Source organism: Manis pentadactyla, chromosome 2 (genome assembly GCF_030020395.1).
Source record: "Manis pentadactyla isolate mManPen7 chromosome 2, mManPen7.hap1, whole genome shotgun sequence".
Lineage (NCBI taxonomy): Eukaryota > Metazoa > Chordata > Mammalia > Pholidota > Manidae > Manis > Manis pentadactyla.
In genome coordinates, this window is record NC_080020.1 from 174,186,864 (window position 1) to 174,208,916 (window position 22,053).

Consider the following 22,053-nt stretch of genomic DNA (forward strand, 5'->3'; position numbering starts at 1 on the left):
TGCTTGGAGCTGCAGTGTGAGCTGGCAGCTTCTGACTTTTAAGCAGATGCTCACCCTTGAACCACGTCCCTGAACCTTGCTTTTCCTGCATCAGTGACGGTGGTGTGGTGGTGGGGTCGGGTTCTCAGAGGACAGAAATGGACTCCTTTCCGGGCAGAAAGCCCCAGAGTTCTCTCCAATGGTTTGGTTTGATCTCCTGGAAACTTGAGGGCCAGGCAAGCCCCAAGGGTTCTAGTGATGCAGAGCATTTCTGCTGCCACTAGAGGGCGTGTCACTAACGTCCAGGCCTGGCTCTAGCTTCTCAGGCCATTCTGGGGCCCTTGCAAGTCCTGAACCGTGGGGGTCCGCAGGGCTGTCAGGAGATGACCTCTGGAGCTGAAGGAGGGAGAGAGGTGCAGAGCCAGGATTGGAACCAAGCCCAGCCGGCTGCAAACCCAGGCTCCCAACTTCTCATTCACCTCAGATTCACCTTCTGACAGTGCCTGGATGCATGAGGCAGGTGTTTCTCAATGTCAGCACTAATGACATTTTAGAACGGATAATCCTTTGTTGTGGGGCTGTCCTGTGCATTGTAGGGTGTTAGCAGCATCCCTGGCCTCTACCCATTAGATGCCAGTTGCGACCCTTCATCCCAGGTCATGATAATTAAAATGTCTTCAAACGTTGCCCTATGTCTCACAGAATCACACCCTGGTGGGTGTAAGACATGTGAGCATGCCTGCTGTGGGGACACGAGGGTCCCGATGCAGAAGAGGGCTGCCCATGGTTACCACTGCAGTTGAGTGTCGTGTGGAAACATGAGAGCTCCTCAAAGATGGCATATGTGCCGTAAATACATTTTAAGACTGTATTTGGTCTCTTGCTTTTCTTCTCCAAAGACTGCTGAGCCTTTCAGTCTTCCCCTCTGTTTAATCCACCTCCCCACTATGTTGAAGCAGGAGACTGAGGCTCAGACTCCTCAAGGGTCTCTGACCACCTCTCACCCACAGAACCCGGGACCCCAGCTGCGAGCACCCTGGATGGCTATGCTCCCTGGTGTTGCTCGGGCACCAGGAGCATCTGTGGTCCCCCCTCCCACTCCACCTGCCTGCTAAGCCCTGCAGCCCTGCAGCTCCCCAAACCCTTTTGCCCCCCTCACTGGAGGGAGTGGGGAAGCAGCAGGTGTTGATGCTAATCAGCGTTCACAGCCCAGAACTGCAGTCGCTCCCAGGCTCACACACTCCCCAAAATTAAACACTCATTATACAAAATTAATTGACATTAATTAGCAAAAATTAAAACTTTAAACACAGCAAGGCGCCTTTGGGGGAGGAGTGAGGCAGGCAGGCCCCACATTTGTCACCCCCCACTCCCCACCCGCCCACCATCCAAAGTCCCCCAATTTCCATCCTGGAGCAGGGCTGGCGGAGTTCAGGCGAGGTCAGCGCCTGCACTCAGCCCCGGCCCAGGCCCAGCCATGCGAGTACCAAGCAAGAGGAGCAGAGGAAGGCTCCTGATGCTAGTCAACAGCTGATGGGGTGCCCTCCAAACTCTGGTATCCAGTGTTTAACTAAGGAGCCAGGAACCCTTTCCTCAGCTCAGGTTGCTATGATCTCAGGTGACATGGGAGGCACAGCCAAAGGAGGGAACCCACCATCTGAACCAAGAATGTAGAAGGTCTGCTTGTAGCTTTGCCTGACACCCTCATCTCAGAACTCTCCTATCGCCTGGGTCCCCATAGAATTAGGCACTGTAGCCTTTCAGCTCTGTTCCACTTTGCTGTGTGACCTCAGATAAGTCACTCCCTCTCTGAGCTTCAGTTTTCCATCCATATGATGAGGGGGAGGTGCTGGGTGAGCACTGAGGTTCCTGCCTGCCCTGGCACCTGCTGTCAGAGAAGCAGATCTCTGGGAACTCGATTTACTCTGAGGCATGAAGGGCTGAATGCAGGGGGCTGGCATTTCAAGAGGTTGCCCAGAAAGGCAGCCCAAGGGATTACATCAGGCACCTGGGGGTGTCTTCAGACCAGAGAGCCCTCCCAGTGGGCATCTACTTCTACCTGTGTGGCTTTTCCCCAAGGAGAGGAAGCCCCTTTGATAACTGGTCACTTTCTAAGCCCTGAACAGTTTTTCTCCCTCCCTAACACCTCTTATTTTCCTTTGCTCAGGACCCCCAAATCCCTCACCAGGCAGACAGGCAGATGTGCAGCAGAACCACACCTTCATCCACTGCATTTGAACTTGGCATTTACCCAGAATCTTTGTTGCTTGGGGCAGGGAAACTTGGATAGGGCCCAGTCACCTTCTCCACCAGGTCCAGCGCCATCCTTCCCCCTCACTCCTGCTCCCTGCTCCCCCCTCTCTCTCCAGCCAGTGCCAATATCTGCAATGTGGTCCTAATGCGCTACGGGGAGCTGGAGGAAGGGATCGATGTCCTGGATGGTGACGGCAACCTCGTGGGCTCCTCCAAGATTGCAGCCAGACACGTGGGTCATCTGGGGGCTCAGGGGGCTGGTGGGGAGGCCGGCAACAGGGATGGGGTTTCATTCCTTGGAGGCTTCTGTCCCCTGGATCTCTCCTCCTCACCTGGCCTCACCTCCTATTTCTGAGCCTTGGGCCTGGGAATGTGGCCCAGCCATGCCTGTCCCCTGGGGCAGTCTCTGACCTCTCTCTAGTTGTCATCTCATCACCACTGTAAAATGTCCCATCTCTTGTCCCAGCCCCTCAGGACCTGACTTCTGTGATCTGCTAATTGGTGAGGACAGAGGGGACCCTCAGAGCTTTCTTTCCCCCTCCACAGGGCCTAGGGCCCTGCTCTCTGGGCCTTCGCTGTCTCTGGGGTGAGAGGAGAAGGCTGGGGGGGTGGCTTGTGGCTCTGAGCTAATAGGCACTCTCTGCAGCTGGTACCTCACCAGGGAGCGAGAGCGGTGGAGGCGGAGGGTGCAGGCTCTGGGAGGCCACAGCGCAGCTTGGGAGGAAAATCTTCTTCCAAGAAGGGCCTCTTCCACCTCTGGTTTCAACAGAGGCTCCCACTCCAGCAACTTAATTTTTTAAAAATCCCAGGCTATTTGTACATCTGTGCTTTCCCACCCTTCATCCTAGAGTTGATAAATGGCTTATTCTTGTCTGGCCTCAGGATGCCCGAGCCTCACCTCTGTCAGGACAGCCTCCTCTATAGCCTCTGCCATCCCCGTCCTCCCTGCCCCACTGATCTCAGGGGGAAGGACGGCCTGTCCCAGGCTTGTGAAGGGCAAGGGGCCAGCGACAGCCTTGCTCCTCTGTGTCCTGTGCTGGTCTGGAGCCTGCGCCATTCCCACACTACTCTGGAGACTGGAGGGAACCTCTCCGAGGACTTCCCAAGCTGATCATGAAGGACCCACGTTCCTGAGAGAAAGTTTCAGCCCTGACCCACCCATCATCGAGGGAATTTGGCCTCTATTTCCTACCTGGCCCCACCCTCCTACCCAGCCTTAGACTTTCCCAAGTTGCTGAGAGGGAGGCCAACCACGATAACTCCTCCTCACGGTCCAAACAACAGCAGAGCCCACGCTCTTCTGTGGCCCTGGGCTGGCCTCTGCCCGGCTGGGTCAGCCCCTCGCTGTCTGGGAAAGACACCAGGGACCTGTGGGCTGTGTGCATTCCTGCAGCCTTCTCTGGGGACAGGGGCCCCTGGAGTTAAAGGAATGCCCCATAAAGACTATCAGAGTGCCGGCCTGCCACTGAGAGCACCTAGACCGTGCACCACCAGCCAGGAATCCCAAGGAGCCCCTGAGCAAGGCCCACAGATGCCTCTGGAGAAACTGAAGACACTCAGCCAAAGCATGTCCCCCTCACACAGCTGCCCTCTGGTCACTAAGAAAGACTCTCATCCACAGCCCGGAGACTCAAGTTCTTCCAAATCTTTGTCTTTAAGGGATGTGAAAAAAGAGAAAAGTATATCCCAGAATCTCTGTCCTCCCTTGGCACCCTGAGCCTCCCTGGGCTTGGCAGGCCCCAGCTATTTGCTCTGGCCCTTCAGTGCCTGCTTTGTCTTTAGAGCATCTCAAGTCTTCTGTATATGTCCTCCCCCGCCCCTGTGCCTGCCCCCTGGGTCACAGACCCCTTCCTGGCACCGCTGCTCCAAGATGGGAGTGGCTTTTTCCTGCTGTTTGGAAGAGGGATTCATGAACAGTTCCATGAATTACTCCACTCAGCCAGATGTGCTTAGCAACTGTAGGCACACTTAGCGGCTCCGGGGTGGGGTCTGCTGCCAGGCAGCTATCCCCCACCTGGGACCCCTGCTCACCACAGCCTCTGCCTGCCCCTCAGGCCCTGCTGGAGACGGCGCTGACACGAGTGGTCCTCCCCATGCCTATCCTGGTGCTACCGCCGATCGTCATGTCCATGCTGGAGAAGTGAGTTGAGACAGCCAGGAGAGAGGGGTCTCCTAGCTGGAGGTGGGCGAGAGGGAAGGGCCTTGTCCTGGCCCAAGACAAGGTACAGGGGAGCAGCTGGCAGCTCGCCCCACCCTGGTTTGTTCACTCTCCCAGCTAGTTCTCTGGAGTCATTCCCTGAGAATGTGTGGGCTTTTACTGCACAGGACCCTGTGGTAGGTATGGGGAGGGGTGGACAAGGCTGGCCCAGCCCAGAGGAGCTGCTGGTTCTTGGGCACGCATGCCAGTGAGTGTGTGCATGTACTCTTATCAGAGTGAGACCTTTGTGAAGAGAGAGGCTGGGGTGTGCGGCAGGAGGACCAGATCTGGGGCTCAGGCATCCACCAGGGGGCAAGTCATTACCTCACTTGAGCCTCAGTTTCTCCATCGATAAAATACAAATTGTACTAACCTTCATACCTCCTCAGAGGGATCTACTGAGCATACATATTTGCCATGACTGTAATGACCTAAGGGAATGCAATATTAAGAACAATGATAGAGTGATTCTATTAATTAATGAGTGTGAGATTGAATCGTGGAGCTGGAAATGCTGCTCAAAGGGCCAGCCGAGGGGAGACTGAGGAAGCAGGGCTGGTCTTCCTGTAGGTTTGGGCAGGACCTGAGGATTACAGTCAGTCTAGGAGGATGGCAAGGAGCAGGAAAGTGTTCTAGGGGCAGGCAGCTAGATGAAGTATGGCCGGAAGAGCAGATTTGGATGGGCAGACCTCTGGCTCTTGCAGGTGAAGGTGAGGAGGTCCAGCCTGGGAGAGGCTCCTCAAGGGAGCAGCTGGGCTTCGGGGCAGTGTGGGGCAAGGACAGGATTGGGGGCACTCCATCTGGAGCCTTGGGGAGGGACTTTTCCCCAGTTTGAGGACCTTATTATTCCCACAATACGAATTATAGTAACAGCTAACATTAAGCACTTACTGCACCCCAGTCATCTCCCAGTCAAGTCTTTGTCCAAATACCACCTCCTTAACCACCCCATTGAGGAGATAACAGCCACCATCATGCCCTCTCTCCTCACACTGCCTTATTTTTATTCCCAGCAGTTATCAATATCTGAGATTCTTTATCTCATTGCTTAATATCTGACTACTCCTCCTTGTCATCTCCTTGGAAGCAAAAGTAAATTCCTTTTGTTTACTGCCCTGCACAGCATCTAGCACAGTTCCTGGCACACAATAATGCTTAGTAAGGTTTGTCGAATGAATAAATGATCTCATTCAACCATCACAACAGTGCAATGAAGTTAAGTATGGTGCTGCCATTTTAGTGATGAAGAAAGGAAGGCAAAGAGAGGGTATATCATCTGCCTACACTCATACACTAGGAAGTACCAGAGCCAGGAATGCCCCAGGAATACCACTGCAAAACTGGGCTCTACCTACCACACTGGCTGCCTCTTGGGTCTTCAGATCATATCATATAACTGGTGTGCCTTTGGGTCTTTCCCTGTGTGGAGATAGGGGAGGAACAGATCTGGAGCCTGGCCTCAGGCAGCCTGTATCTTGATAAAGGAGTTGGGCATGCCACACGGATGTCAGCTGCAGGTGGGGCTGGGCAGTGTGTGAATGGGCCCAAGTAACCTTGAGGAGAGGGAGCATTGTATCATGAGCCCATCACCAGGGAGGGCTGGTCCAGAGCGGAGGGGCTGCTGCTGTCTCTGAAAGCAGGATAGGACTTCTAGGCAGGTTGCGAGCTGGTTGTGTGGACATGGAGCAGTCCCACCCAGTGGAAGCAAAGCACGCTGGTTGGGGCCAGCTGATGAGGGGCTCCATGTCCCGCCAAGGAGATGATCCCTTCCTCAACCTAGAACAGTGGAGAGCTGTGACGGGGGAAGGTACCTGAGCAGGGGCGTGGCATATTGAGTCCTGGGATTTCAGAAAATTAATCTTGTATTGAAGTTGCAAAAATAAACAGATCCTGGGAGAACAATTGCTTATGCGTAGCTGCCTCATGAACTGAGTGACTTCAAGTACACACAAGGGGACTACTCAGCAAGTGATCTGTGATGGCTTCCCAGTTGGCATCTGAGTTGGGTTTGCAGAAAGTGGAGTGATGGTTAGTGTCTCCTAGGCTTAGGGACTTAAAAGTACTTCGGGGGGAATGGGAGGTAGTGTAGGACTGTTTTAGTTCTGAACCTCCCCGGCCTGGAGTCTGCTCAGAATCCAGGCCACCATGTGTCCGGCTCAACTCAGGACCTGAGGGAGCCCCTGGGGTGGGCAGTCAGGTTGGCCACATGGTTCTCCCGGCAGTCCTGGACTTGGTTGGTCCATCCCTGACATTCCTCGGAGGCTCTCCAGGAAGGATGACAAGGCTAGCCTGGATCCCCCAGTAATGTCAAGATGAGCAAGACCCAGTTTGTGCCCTCAAAGACTTACTAACCTTGCATGTCTCTGCGGAACCACAGGATGGTGTGTCGGGCAGGGAGGCCAGTGTAGCAGCGCCAGCTGAGACTCCTGGTAGGCAAATGAAATCTGGTTCCTGCTCCACCACTTTTGGACCAGATTGGCCAAAGACACTCCCTTAGCCTCAGTTTCCATATTCTACATTATTGGAAAATAATGACACCACCCTCCTTCACCACATCCTCCGCTAGGTGTTTGCATTTTGCGCATCCAGCAGGCTCTTGGCTCTTTGCAGGGGCCCCACCAGCACTGCATAGTCTTTCCATGCAGGGGCGCTAGTGGCAGGGCCCCTGCTGAGGGGAGCTAATGGGGGAGGCAGCTCCCCCAGCCTTGGGGAGCCCAGGTTGGGTGAGGGAGTCAGGACAGCCAGGGAAAAAAGACAAAAGAACACTTACAAAGCAGCCTGCTTGCAAATTAATGGAGTGCAAACTAAAGCTGTGCTCCAAGTGCTGAGGGAACGCACAGCAATGGGGAGACAAGCTGTTGTGTGGGGCTGGGCTGGGGCCCGGCTTGCTTTGCCCCTGGCCTCAGCTCACCTGCTCTGCGGAGCACAGCATGTTCAGGTGTCCCTGGCTCTTAGACCAAAAGGGAAAGAGTAGCAAGTCATAAACAGGGGGGCCTCTGCCCCCAGCCCAGAGCACCAGCCTTCCCCACACACTCATACATACACACACTCATACACATCATGCCCTGACTCTCTATTTCACCTTCCTGAGGGCTGAGGGCTCACACTCCAGCTTCAGTGGCCTGAGGAGGAATAGGGTTTTAGACCCAGGCTGGGAAATCCTCCCCCTTCCATATAATCCCCCCCTGCCCCCCTGCTGATAGACAGGGGCCCAGCGCAGCATCCTTGGCCCTGGAGTCTGCCCTCCCCCGAGGCTGGGCCTCAGCTGGGCTGGGGTTCAGGCCATGTCCTCCACAGTGGTTCCTAAGGCCGCTCCCCAGCCTCCCTCATTCCCTGGGATCCGGGTCTTTCCTTTCTCCAGGCATTCGCACATCTCTCCATCTGCATATTTTAACTCCCCCAGCTGCCTTTCCAATCCCTCCCTGCCATTTCCCTTTCCTCCCCTCCCCCTGTCCTGCTGTGTTCACTCTTCTGCCTGCTCTGGGCTGGGACTTCAGCCGCTCCTCTTTGGCTGCAGTCTCGGCCTACCTCCTTCCTAGTTAGGAGCACGGGCCTGCAGTTTCCTGGACCCGGTTCCCAGTGGGGGCTTTGCCCTGAGGGAGGAGCTGAGAGTGCAGCCCCATAGCCCCAGGGTCTGTCATCGTCCCACCAGGTCTGAGTCCATGGCCTACCCCTCACCTGCCAGGGAAGGAGCATCCCTTTCTCCTAGTCACCTTCCTTACCCTCAGTGACCCTAGGGCTGTGCTTGCAGGGACGAGTTCCCAGTCACTGTCCCCTGTGCTGAGGCAGGAGGGCAGCTTTGCCCTCCACAGCCTAGTCAGAGCCTGGGCTCCAGGCCGAGTGTGCAAGGCTGGAGAGGGAGCCCGTGCGTCCCAGCTCTGTGTCCTATTGGACAAATCAATCTGCGCTGGAAAGATCAGCTGAGGCTTGTCTCAACCTTACTGCCGGCCCCTCCATGACTCCTGTGAAAGCCCAGGAGGCCATGGGCTAAGTCTTTGGAGGGTAGGAGGTTCACCTGAGGTGAAGGAGAGGATGGTGGGTGCTGGGGCAGAGGTCAGATAGGTTTGAGCTTGATTTAGGTACCTTTGTTCTGCTGCTCTTAGTCCTGTGGAAACTTCTCTCTCCAATAGCTCAGTTCAGGCTTAGTTCAACAGCCGGACAAATCTTGGGGTACGCCAGTGGGAAGGGCTGGAGGACAGCACAGATGCCAGGAGCCTCCCTCCTCCTGTGCGTAACAAGAGCAGTAAGAACAGCAGTGTAATGTGCAATTACTGAGCATTTACAGTGTCCAGGTCTTTTACTTGCATACACTTGACAAGTAATTGGATCTTTATTGGTACCTTGGCAGGAGCATCCTGGGCCAGGGTTTCTCAGAAGTGTGGTCTGGGGATCACCTGATTTAGACTTACAGAGGGTTATTTAACATGCAGATTCCCAGGTATAGTACCAACCGAATTAGGATTTCATGGGGGCAAGGGACACTTGGGGTGGGAGGACTGTATTTTTAAGCAGCTGCCTAGACACTAAAGTTTGAGCACTACCACTCCCAATTTTGCTGTTGACTCAAGACCAGGTGGCCAGGTGCTCTGGGTATTCCTGTCCTGGGAGGTGAAGGGTTTGCCTGCCCCCATACTGAGGCTGTTACCCCAGGAGGTCCTCTCCTCTGCCTGCAACCACAGCCAGCCCTGCTGCAATGGAGTAGGGGCAAGAACCCCAGTTATAACCTTTCCATACCAGGAGCCAGTCACAGTCACGTGCAGGCTGATGCAGTTACCAAGATCTGATTTAATGTCCACTCAAAATCCCCTGGCAAGTAGTTCAAGCCTACATCCTGCTAGTGCATCTGCCCCAGGCTTCCCCAAGGAGTCTTGGTGGTCTTGGCGGTCTCCACTAAAGGCCCTGCTGGATTATACCCAAAAAAGTTCTGATAGACAAGGTATATCTGCCAGCGAGTATGGCCCTACTCCGTCTGGAGATCCCATTTTGTCACGGAGCTGGGAGGTCCAAGGCCTGGAGGGAGGTTTTTTGTACACCTCTCCTGCCTGGGAATCCCGCCGTGGAGGGTGGGTGCCAGCTGTGACATGCTGGTGATGAGCTGGCAAAGGGCTCCAAAGGCAGGATCTGGGAGCAGCATGGAGTGGTAGCACTCTCGGGGAGCCAGGCGTCCAAGCAGCAGCCCTGCCTGCCTCCTGCACACTTGGCCTTGGATAAGTCAGTGCCCCCTGGGGATCAAAACTGGCCAGGCAGTCAGCAGGGTGTGCTCTGTTCCTATTCACAGAAGAGGATAACTCCTCCCAGCTTGTGTACATGAATGTACACGTGTGCATGTGTGTTTGCATGTGTTTGTGTAGCTTGTCTCCTCCCTTGGGCTTGGCATCTACTCTGGTCTGTTCACTGTTTCATTAAGAGCTGCTTCTGAGGACCATTTTACTCTGCTGCATGTTCCCCCAGAAGCAGGGGCTAACAACCTCCTTAATCGCCTTCCCCACAGGTGGCCTTCTTTGCACAGGACTGGACACAGGGTGGGGTGGGTGCCTCACAAGTGTTCATTTATGATTTATGGTTGAAAGTTCAACCAGCAATGTCCTTCAGGGCAGGGCCTGGGAAGAGGGGTGCCGACCGGGGAAGGCCCCAGAGATGGAACAACACCACAGGCAGCATCATGCTACCCTGGCCCTGGGACTCTGAGTGGGACCCAGGGTGCTGCTACCAGCCAGCTCACCCTGACATCAGTCTTACGGAGCTCCCTCCTTCCCTCTCCCCAACAGGACAGCTCTCCTGCAGGCACGCCCCCGGCTGCTCCTCCCTGTGCAAAGCCTTGTGTGCCTGGCGGCCTTTGGCCTGGCCCTGCCACTGGCCATCAGCCTCTTCCCACAGATGTCAGAGGTCAGTGTGGGGAAGGGCTCAAGGGCAGGACAGGGAGGGGGGCAGTTTGGCCATTTATCAACAAATGCTTATTCAGTCACTGACTGCTTCGCACTGGGCTAGACGCTGGGATTAGAACTGTGAATGAGACTGGCCCCGGCTCTGACTTCTCAGAGCTGAAGGTCAAGCAGTGAACACAACGATTAAATAGGGACAAGTGAATGGTGAGCAGTGTTGGGTTCGGAGAAGTTCAGCTGGATGTGGAGGAGACAATAGGGGGACCAAACTGAACCTAGACAGAAGTGGCATTTCATGGGGCCCGGAGGATGGGCTGCAGTTGGCCAGGTAAGTGGGGACGAGGGGACACGTAGGCTAGGGTCACTTGGTGAGAAAGTTCTAAGGTGAGGCAGCACACAGCACCTTCAAGAGCTGAAAAAAGTCTGCATCGCAAGCTGAGAGTGGAACCAGGTGAGGTGGGCCAGGTCAGGGGGACCAGGGCCGTGTAGAACTGGGAAGTTGGAGCCAAAGCAGAGAGGAGAAATGTCATCAGAAGGCCTAGGCAAAGCAGGACCACAGCTCCTGATTGTGAATGATCCCCCATGGCTGTGTTGCGAAGCTGTGTTGGAGCTCTGGAGGAGAAGGAGCCATCAGGAGGTGGTGGTGGGCGTCCAGCGAGAGATGATGGCGGCTTGGACCAGGCTGTTGGCAGTGGGCTTCAAGAGAAGTGGGTCCTTTAAGAACATTAGGATATGATGAAGAACTGCATGTGGTGGGAGAGAAAGGAGCCTGTAGGATGTGTGCCTGGCTTTCTGGTTTTGAACACCCAGGTAGATGTAGGTATTAATACTTAACAAATGGAGACACAAGGATGCACTGGTTTGAGGGAAGACAGTGGGTTGAGTTGGGTAAACACATGGGGTTTGAGGAGCCTGGGGACCGTGTGAATGGGGGTATCCCATGGCAAGCTGGCTCTGGATCTGAAGTCCACGAGAGAGGCCTGGGTTGGAGGGACAGATGTAGGGTCATTAGCATTAAAACAGTAATGGAAGCAAGGGCAGTGGGTGGGATCCAAGGGGGTGCTAGGGGAAGAGAGGTCCCCAAGGAGGGGCGTGTCCATGGACCCATGGCCAGGGCCAAGTGGGAGCAGGGGCTGGGGTCCCCCTCAGCGTCAGACCCTCCTGCGAAGTGAGGTTCCCTGAGGCTCGTGTCTGAGGCATGAGGGCAAACGCTGTCCTGGGGTGAGGCAATGGGGTGGACTGCTCAGTCCAGAGGCTTGGTGCCAAGAAAAAGAGAAAGAGATCCACAGTGCAACAAGATGTGGAAGCAAGAGACACTTTTGTTTATTTCCCCCTTTTTTAAATGGGAGAGACTAGAGCTTGTGTAAATGCAAAGGGAGGCACCAGGAGAGAAGCAGAGGACACTGGGAGGTGGAGGAGGATGGGGAGAGCACGGTCCGTGAAGCGGGGCTGGAGCAGAGCACAGACCCAGGATGCCAGCCTTCACCCACTGCAGTTGAGAGGCGGCAGATGCAGTGGGGTGGGGCTCAGGTGTAGGGAGGTTGAGGAAGCTGTTCTGATAGCCTCTGTTCTCAACAGCAGGCAGAGAGGAAGGAGGAGAACAGAAAAGGGGAGGGCAGAGGTCTGAGGACTGTGGAGGAGGTTCAGAAGGGACAGTAGGAGAGAAATCTGACCATGGAAGCTAGAGGCCTGGTAAGCATGCATTAGGGCAGTGGAGGGGACAGCTGAGGAGGACACCAGTGTGTGGCTGTGGCCAGGGCCTGTCTACCAGGGGTGCTAGAGGCCTGCTTCGGGTGCCACAGGGCTCACTTGGCAGTTTTCATATGGCTGCATGGGGCATTTGGAAGACCCATTAGCAGAGCCCAGAGCCCAGAATCTCAGCCAGGTGGGATGAAGGTGGGTGAGCAAGCTGAGTGGGAAAAGAGGCTTGATGGGGAGACAAATTCCAGGGGGTCAAAGAATGAAGGTGGCATTTGGAGTCACTAAGCTCATGGGAAGGTGGATGTTGTGGCCACAGACTGGCACTTTGGAATTTGTGATTGCAGGGCTGAGCCTGCAAGTCCTCCAGAGGGGTGGTGGGAGGGGTGTGGGTTCCTGGAGGGAAGTTGGGGACAGTGAGAATAGGACATTAGGGTGTCATACCTGGATGGGGAGGACTGGAGGCCCTAGGTCTTAGTGTAGGAGGGAGTGACCCAGCCTCCAAGCCCCAAAGTCCTAGGAGATGATGACTGGAGTCACTTCCCTCCACTGAGCCCCTGAGTTTTAGGAGGAAACTATGATGGGGCAAGGCTCCTGTTTTCGGGGGCCAGGGCACACTGGCATGGGAAGCCGGGTGTGTGGTGTGTGCCAGCAGTCCCCTCGTGACCACAGGGCCCAGCCTTGTCCTGAAGCTGAGGATATCCCTTGTGCCCTCTTCCTCACCCACCAGCGAAGGCTCAACAGCTTGTTACCTGATGCCTGGGGATGCCAAGCTCCAGGTTGCCTGGAAGTTCTGAAGATGGGAGGGAGGTTCTGGCCTCCCTGTCCTGGAAGAGCTGGGCCTGGCGCTCCCCAAGGACACTGCATCTCTCTGTACAGTCGGGCTGAGTCCAAAGTTCTAGGCGAAGGTCAAAGTGCTTGTAGGCACCACTGTGTTCGGCTGCTTCAAGTTGCCCTCACAGCTCCACCTGTCTGCCTAGAGGAGGGACCCAGGGCTGGGAAACCCCGTGGACAGAATCAGAGACTGTCCCATTGGAAGGATTTTCAAGGCCATTCGGTTTGCAGCCTCCTGGCTCTCTGGGGGAGATGGAGGCCCAGAGCAGCCAAGGAAGCAGCCCCAAGTCCCAGAAGCCGGGGGCTCATGGCCGAGGAGACCACAGAGGCCCACTCCCAGTCTGGGGCTCCCAGGAAGTGCTGTGCTTACTTGTTCTGGGAGATTTTCTCTCTGCCTGGGCAGGGGCAGTGGAGAGAGGAGAGAGCTGGGGGCTGTCCCCTGGTGGGGAGGAGGCTACCAGTACCATGGGTCTCGGGCTGCTATTCCTGTGGGGCCAGTGCTGGAGAGACAGCCACCACCCCCCCGCTGGGCCTCTAGCCCGGGCTGCAGGAGGTGAGTGGCCCTAGCTTCCCAGAGGCTCCATGTCAAAGTCCAGGCTCTGCTAGTCCCCATGCCTGCCTCAAATAGGCAAGGAAGTTAGTTCTTCTGGGTGTCTGGCCGAAGTTCCTCTCCTTGCAACCCATGACTTTTTCTTGAGGTTGGGAAGAACATAGTCATTGCATATTAAATCTGTTCTCTGGGAAAGGAGGGTAGGGATGTGGTTTTCAGAGCTGCCTCCTCATCTGCATCAAACCCAACAGGATGCAGGTGGGTCTGGGCATTCTGAGGTGTTTTGAGGCCTGTCTGTGACCTATCACACCAAGGCCATCAGCCAGTTGGCTGAGAGGAACGTTGTTTCCCCCATTTCATCCTCCCAATTAATTCTAACGAGGTGCTGCTTCTGCGTATGGGGATCATGTCTCACATCTCAGAAGCCAGTGGGATTTGCCACAATAAGTCTGGACTTGCTTGGGCTGACCCACCTTGCCAAGAGCCACCAAAGTTGTCAACAGGAATAATAGCTGGAACACAAATTAATTAATTAAGGGACTTGGAGATAGAGTTTAGGAACTTGTTCCTAGAATTGCTGGCCTGCCGTGACTGGTGTGGGGTTTCCAACCCACTAACCCCAGAGGTTGAGGAAAGAACTTCAGTCCCCCCTTCAGTCCCTGGGAGAGAGTTTTGTCTGCTCTTTTCAAAGTAGTAATTCCACCTATTAAAATGTGCTAATTTTAAAGTTAAAATTGCAAGTAATAATAGCTTCCATTTGCTAAGCATCTACTAGGCCAGGCAGCAGGCTGGGAACTCTACATGCCTGATTGAATTAAATCCTCCTAATGCCCTTCAAGTCCAAAGTATTATTGACTATCAAGGGATGTTACCTAGACAGTTAGATGTGTGTGTCTCAGACACTGGGGAGAAATTTTGGTTGGAGACATGGACCCTTTGGTGCATGGGGGGAACTGAAGCCACAAAAGGGGTGAAGTCACTTTGGGAGGAAGAAAAGGCATCAGGAAGGGGCAGAAGCTGCCAGGGGCAGGGGGAATGGCTTCTGGGCAGTGAGTTCAAGGGCAGCCTGGAGATTGGGCCGCAGCATAGCCCAGGCCTTCGACCGGGTCTGTGGGTCCAATAAGTAGAGGACCTAGTTGGCTATGGTGGGGAAATGGGGGTCCAGAAAATGATAGTCTATGAGGTAGGTACCAGCATTATTGCATCTTTACGAGTGAGGAATCGGAGGCACACCACGATGGAGTGCCTCGCCCAAAGTCCGGCCTGTGCTGACAGAGCCAGGTCTGTAGCCATGAAGGATTCCACAGCCCTCCCCGGGCCGCCCCCACCTCACTAGAAAATGAGAGGCCAACTTTACAATTTAGCAGTGGGAATAGTCAGTAGTTCCCTGCTAATTTATCAGGCAGAACATTTCAGCACCTCAGCCGGCCCCCTACCCTCTGTGGGAGTTCATGTCCACTGCACAGGGACCTTCTGGAGTAGGTTTGTGCCTTTGTTCTCTAACCCAGGCTGGCAGGGAGGGAGCAGAGGGGGTATCCAGGGAAGTTCTTAAGGAACCTGGGTGTGGGAACAAGGACACAAGGCCTGGCCTCCCTTCTAGGCCCCAGTCCTGTTGCCCTGCAGGGAGCGTGGGGTCTGCCTTGGTAACCCTGTGACCTGCAGGTTAAGGCTGTGGGGCCGAGGCCCACGTGGGCCACAAGGATGTGGGGAGCCCATCTGTACCCAGAATCTGTTTCTTACCCCCACAGACACTGTGGAGCTTTCTTCTTGTAACTGGGAGGGCCATGTCCTAACCCCCTGGTCTCAGGGAGCCTCGGGTTTGGTGGGGTAGACAGAAACCCAGTAAACAAGAAATGTCAGGAGAAGGGTGTTGTGAAGAAAATAAAGCAGAGGGCCATGCCTGCGCAGGGGCGGCTCAGGGTCAAGCATTTGTGGAGGCCTATGGGGCATGTGGGACCTGGTTTATGGCCCTGCTCTCTCTGAGACTGGGGCTCTGAGTTGTAGCAAATGTGACCATATCCTCCCCCAGACACGCACACACACTCTGGTGCCTTCGGTCCCTCAAGGGAGATGTCCAGGGTCCAGTCTCTGGCCCCGTGGGCTTGGCTGCCACATGAGGCTAGACAAGGGGACAGTGACTGTCCCTCCAACTCTGACAGCCGGTGTTGCCCACCTGGAAGCGCTTCCAATCACATTTAATGAACCTCATGTCTCCCCAGGCAAGAAGTGGTACCTTGGCCAAGTCCCCTCCCCACATCCCTGCCTGTCTTTCTTTGTACCTCTTTCTCCATTCCTCGGTTCCTCTCAGGCTCTCCCCGACCCCACCCACTCTCTTTTCCCTCACTATTCCCCCGGGAGCTTGGGGGCTGGGGAACGGGGCTGCACATACAAGCCGGAGCCATTGTTTGACAATCTGTTTTTGTCTTCATCCTGTTGGCAGGCGGCAGGAGAGGAGCAAAGGGTTAATGAGGCACCGTGCAGCGGATTACTGCGTGCAGGGCGAGCAGCGGGCGAGCCGGCCCTGGTAACAGGGAGCTAATTAGGAGCAGTTTAACAGGAGGAAAAAGTGAAATCTCCTCTTCACCAACTGTCAATAATTAGCTGATTTGGTGAGGTTGAAATATGTCCACAGGAAAGGTGGGGTTTTTCTGTGGATGAGTGAGGCAAGCAGGAGTGGGGGCCACTGGGACTCTGCCTTGTCCTTAGGTCGCCCCACATCCGCCAGGCCCACCCTCCTCCCCTCCTGCTGGCATCCCTCAGTCTCAGCTGTCAGTATGACCTTGGTCTTAACCTCAAAGACCACAGTTTCCCCAGCCAGAAGACAAGGCATTGGAACTACATTTTTTCCTGGCTCTGCCCTTTAGGATTCTGGAAATGAAACCAGGAGACTGGGTCCTGGTTCTGGAGTCAGAAGAGCTGACAGCAGGCTGTGTGACCTTCAGTCACGTGCTGACCCTCGGGTGTCTTATCTGCAGCACAGGTGTGCCCTCTGAGAGCCACCTTCTGGGGCCAGGCATGGCTGGACAATGGGGCCCAATGGTGATGGGGAAAAACTGGCCTTCCCTGGAAACAGCCTTGTAGCCCCAGGCCCTCAATGGGCTCCCTCTGGCCCCCAAGCAGCAGTAGGGGCTGGGGTGGGAGCACAGGAAAGATGGCACTACAGACCTCCATGCAGTGGGGGGCTCTCTGAGTGTGTGTCTCCTCCCTGCACCAGCTTTGCAGGGACAGAGTCGGAGCAGGTAGTCCACTTCACTGGCAGCCAGTTTGTAGCCTGTTGGGCCTGTTTGCTCTGTTGGCTTGCCCTGAGCTTGTGGGTTTCTTGGCTCCTGCCCTTTAGCCTTCCCTGACACCTCAGCAGGGGAACCCCAACCCACCCTCCCTCTGCCCCTTCCTTTGCCCCTTCAGCATCTGCCAAACACCTTGACTAGAAGAAAAGGCATCTTTAGAGTCCCCCAGGGCTTCCTGTTCAGAATTTCCCGTGTCAGCCCTGACAACCCCAACCCCTCTCTCTGCCCAGCCCCCCTCACTTCTGCCCCAGAGGGTCCAGAGCACCAGAAGGCAGATTCCAAGGAAGGTAAGGCCCTTGTCCTGTCCTCACACCATTCATAAGCCACATTTTGCCCTGGCCGCAGAGAGTGGCTCCTAGAGGCCACACCCATGCTGTAGATGCACCTGAGGGTCAAGCTCAGCCACCCTCCTCACCCCCTAACTCCTAACCCTCCCCGCTCCCACTTCAGAATCAAGAGACAAAGAGGCACCCCCTCCCTGTATGGGAAAAGAATGTGGGTATCCCGAACCTCCACCATCACTCTAACCATCACCAGTCCTAAGGAAAATCGTGGTTTTGATGAACTAGGTCAGCTGGGAGCGGTGACCCACCAGAAGCAAATGTCTCCTCCAGCTTGCCTCTCTTTCTCTGAGAAAGCATTTGAACTCCCTACCAAGAAAGGGGAAGAGTTGGGAATGAGCTCAGGTCTACATTCAAGCTGTTCTAGAAACAACCACTCCTCCAGGAAGTCCTCCCTAATGAGCCCCACCAGGTTCTCTCACCTCACACATGTAGACTGTGGTGCTGTGGGTTTCCTGTGTCCCATCTCCCTCCCTGGGACAATAGTCCCTTCTCCCTGCCTCGACAAATACACATCGACACATCAGGTGTCCCTAAGGCCAAGAACTGGCACTCTTTATCAACACCTAGTGGAGAGCACTGCTCATCTGGACTCGCCGTGGCTTCATTAGTTCCTGCTTCTCCTGCTCTTCCAGGGCTGGTGTGAGGCCAGAGGCAAAGTGTAGGGGTCACTGCGTCTCTTCTGAGTCCACAGACATCTACCACCTCCTAGAGCAGGGGCCTTCTTCCCTCCAATCTCAAATCCATCTCCTACTTTGCTTGGAGATGTTTGTTTTGGGTTTTTCTCATTTACTGGTTTAATCAGTCCCTATCGAACTCTGAAGTGGGCTATTTTTGCCATCAGAAATCTGCTGCCTCCCCGCCCGCTGCTTTCTTGGAGTTTGCCCGCAGGACCCCCCAGGAGGGATGGATGGGAATGGCAAAGCCACTTGGAGCCCAGGAACGCCCACGCCACCTGTCATATTGCGTGTTCCCCACCCCCCCACCCCAAACCTGCGCATGCACATAGGCCTACGCACAAGCACACACACAAACATGCACACTTGTGCCCCAGTGACAGGCCTCAGCTGGGCAGCTGCAGCCTGACCCTCCCTTGTTCTTTCTAGGACCTTCTAGAACGCCTAGCTGAATTCAGGACAGGGAAGGGGGAGGCTCAGTTGTGCAAAGCTTCTGCTGAGAGGATTAAAAGCATTGCTATGTGTGAAGTGTTTAGAATATCCCAGGCCCACAGCAAGGGTTCAACCTTGTGACCTATGAGGAGACTCCAGCAAGCAAGACGGGGCCTGGGTGCTGGAACAGCCACAGAGTCCTATCTTCCTTACACAGCATCACGTATGTTTTCTAAGCCTCCAAAGGGCTCTCCATCTATTTCTTGATAATATCTTCATCCTACCCCCAGGAAGTAGAAACTTCCCACTGCACATGTGGGGAAACTGAGGCCTCAAGGCTGAAAAGATGGAGGACAGAGAATGATTCTGAGATTGGTCCACCAGAGGGCACCCAGGAATAGTGCAGGCTCCAAAATGGGGAGGGGGCCTGAGCATCCACTGGGTGTACACTGCAGGAGAGTTAGAAAAGTCTAAGACAGGAACCCTGTACTTGGGGAGCCTTGGCCCAGTTTGATTCAGCTTTTATGTAGGAGCTACTATACACAGGACACAGAGACACTGAGCTGCGTCCAGTGGCTCACAGTGGGGTGAGGTAAGGGACTGCCACATTGACATATGGTCACTGTACAAATTGGCCCGTGACTGGGATGTGATAGAGATGAAACTAAGTGCCACGGGCATTAGAGGCGGCAGCAATGGATTTAATCTGAGAAGATTGGGGTGGGGCAGGGGTTGCTCCCTGGAAGAGGCAACCTTAGAGGCTTAGGATATAGCTAAACATACAAGGCACTAGAAATAGAAAACAGCCAATGAGTGAGGAACCTGGAGAAGGTCCCAGAATGCCTTGAGTGTCCAGCTAAGGAATCTGACATTCACTGGGAAGGCAGTGGGAGCTGAGCCAGCACCAGAAGCCTGGCCCGGGGTGTCCAGGCTCAGGCCTCAGCTGCTCCCCAGCCATAATCCAACATCCCTGCCTTCCAGGACACTCAGGACAGCTTCCCCAAAGACGGGGTGTGGATGTGTGTGTGTATGAACAGAACCTGAGGCCTGCCCAGCCCTGGAGAGAGGGTAGGAAGTGCTGCCCTGTAGGCAAGCTGGTTCCAGGCTGGGCAGAGGCCTCAGGCCTAAAGGGTCAGCCAGGTGCCGGCCTGGGTGTTGGACCCCGTGTCAATGTTGCCACTGCCTGCAGACCTCAGAAGCCCAGAACCCTGGCCAGGAGCAGGACGCAGCTTTGAGCCATGTCACAGGGTCATGCTGCACACCCCACCCCCCAGCCCTACGCCTTTCAAAAGGAGGCAGAAAAGCAACCAGAAGAAAGGCCAGGAGGAGGAAGTTCTTTGTAGTGGGTAAAAGTCCCTAAGAATGGGGCACAGGCTGGGGATCCAGTTTCCTGTTTATGTCTCTCGGCACCTTAGCTCCAGGTTCAAATATGTAAACTATCTGCTGGCCGCCGGCTGCAGGTGTGTGGAGGCAGAGGTGGCCCCAAACACATTCCTGACCCTGGCCCCTCACCCACGGAGGAGCCAGGAGACAGAGGCAGAGAGCTCAGGGTTAACCCTTCCTGCACCACTGGGGAAGGCCCCCGGGCTGCTGCAGCCAGCGGGCCTCAGGGTGCTCAGGAGGGGCTGTGGGTACTAGAACTGGTGCTTCATTCTTGCTGCCTCTGACCTTGGCTGCAACCAGAAGTCTGGGGCTGTCTGCCGTGAGGGGCAGCAGGGTCTGGCTGGGTCTAGAGGTTGGCACTGAGGCCCTACCATGGGGAACTTGGATGTGGGTAAGGCTGTCTGGGAGCCAGGGTGCAGGTTCTGCCTCAAAGTCAGGGAGTGCTAGCACTGCAATATCGCTCTGTGCTGGCAGGATGGGCATGTTCCCAGGAGGCCCAGATCTCCCAGGCACCCCCAGTTCTTTGGGGTGGGGGGGATCCTCAGCCAGTGCTGATTGATAACTTAAGCTTCCTCACTGCTCTCTGCAGCCCACACCTTCCTGGGCTCTGGCTCCACATCCCAGACACCCCCTTCCCTCAAGTGAGCCTGCTGACTGGTGGCCAGGTGCCTGGGGAGGAGTCCCAGGTGAATGAGGAACCCATGGGGCTGGCAGTCTGGGATGGGCCACCCCCACTCCCTGTGGCCACTCCTTACCCTGCCCCCTTTCTCCTCCTCACCTCCCTCCAGAGGAGGCCCCTCAGAGCTTCTCTGTGGCCAGAACCCCAGCCCACTACCCTGGGGCTGCAGCCTTGGTTGTGCTGTGCTGGTGACCCCTCCCTGCCGCACCACTCCTCCCACAGGGCCTTGGCACCTCCCTCCCTCCACAGCCCGCCTGCAAGCCACTGTGGCCACCACATCATTTGTTCTGTTGATGGGCCACATAAAGCTGGCTTCTGTTCCTTACCTGTCAGCCTCCCAAGCAGCAAGGAGACCCCAAGGAAACAGCAGAGCCCCATGTCCCTGCCTCTGGGCCCTGGGACTGGCTAGGGCCATGGCAGGTCACTGGGTCACCCTCACCTAGTGCCTGAATCACACTTACTTACCAGCAGGGCCCCAGATGTCCACATTTTTGTGGAGGAGCCTCAGCAACCCCACACCTCAGAGAGGTGATGTTCCTATGCCCCTACCAGGCACAGGGGTCCCGGCCCCAGCTTCCTGCTGAGACCAGTGGTGAGGGCCCCCAGTGGTCCCAACACCCACGAAACCTCAATCTGGTGGGCCATTAACTCAACCCTCAGCCATGGCCAGAGAGCTGGAGGGACTTAATGAACTGCCAGGTGAGTTGGCCCAGGATGGAAATGAGAGGCTGTGACCCAGGCCAGCACCCAGTGGAGGTTCGCAAAACTGGACTCTGGAGGCACCCAATCCTGTTGCCAAGGTCAGAGCCTTCTGGACCTCATCAGGACCATGCAGAGAATGCAGCCTGGTGTCTGGCAGCCTCTGTCACTGTTTCCACTCCTTGTGCTGGTCCCCCAAGGCTGCTGTCATGGGCCTGTTCCCTTCACCCACCCCTCAAACGTGTTTGTTCCCCAGGACTGGCACCCTCCCCTTCCATCTGCTCTCCTGGGCGAGCTCCCCCACTCTGGGGGCTCCGGCTGTGCTCACATATCCCAGGCTTGCTCTCCCACCCCGACCCCTGCCCAGAACTCCAGAACCCCACCCTGTCTGCTTCTCAGGCCTCTCCACCCGGGGACTCCACATGGCCAAGCCTGAGCCCCCCCTCGCCCACCCTGACCCCCGCCTCCTGTATTCCCTGCCTCTGAGGATGGCGTCACCAGCCTCCCCAGCTCCTGAGCTAGAATTAGGAGTCATCCAACGCATAGTCATCCTCGACACCTCCCTCTCACCCCCACGTGGAATTGGTCATCATCTCCTGTGGTTTCATCTTCAGAAAGGATCCCCCGTGCCCACCCTCCTCGGGGCCCACTGGCAGCATCGTGGGGCAGGACCTGGTACCTCTCGCTGGTTCCCACGGCTGCCCCTCACTAACCCTTCCAGGCCATCTTCCTCACTCACCACCAGAGAGACCTTTCTAAACCAGAGTCAGGATCATGGCCCACCCCTGCTCAGAGTCCTTCCAGGGCTCCCTATTGCCTGAGAAAAAATGCTGACACCTTCATGTGGCAGTCTCTACAAGGGCCTGCCTGCCTGTCCCATCCCCACCTCCATTTCCTGCCACATTCCCTGCATGCCCAACATTGCCCATGCCAAACAGGCCAGGCTGGCCAGCTAACGCATTTCCCTTCACCCGGCAAGCTTTTCCTGCTCTCTCATATCAAAATCCTCCATCTTCTTCCTGCCCACCTCCTCTGAGAAGTCTTCCTTCCTGTTCTTCCATCAGTATATGGCAACCTTCACCCCCTCCCCAGTTTCCATGGCACTTTGACTCTCTGGGATCCATCTGCTTTCATATCTGACTCCTCCCCTAGACTTGGAGTT

At 55.6% G+C, this 22,053-nt stretch overlaps 1 protein-coding gene across 6 annotated transcripts in view; it reads left to right on the forward strand.

Moving 5' to 3' along the window:
• The window catches only part of SFXN5 (sideroflexin 5), a 106,840-nt gene that overhangs the window by 78,042 nt on the left and 6,745 nt on the right, over positions 1 to 22,053 (forward strand). For 4 of the 6 annotated variants that reach the window (XM_036906457.2, XM_036906458.2, XM_036906459.2 and 1 more), the window contains exons 11-13: positions 2,349 to 2,464; positions 4,287 to 4,372; positions 10,198 to 10,315. In XM_036906457.2, coding sequence (XP_036762352.1) covers positions 2,349 to 2,464; positions 4,287 to 4,372; positions 10,198 to 10,315 — 320 coding nt within the window. The remainder of the gene's footprint in view (positions 1 to 2,348; positions 2,465 to 4,286; positions 4,373 to 10,197; positions 10,316 to 22,053) is intronic. The other 2 variants (XM_036906460.2, XM_036906461.2) reach the window with 2 other exon arrangements.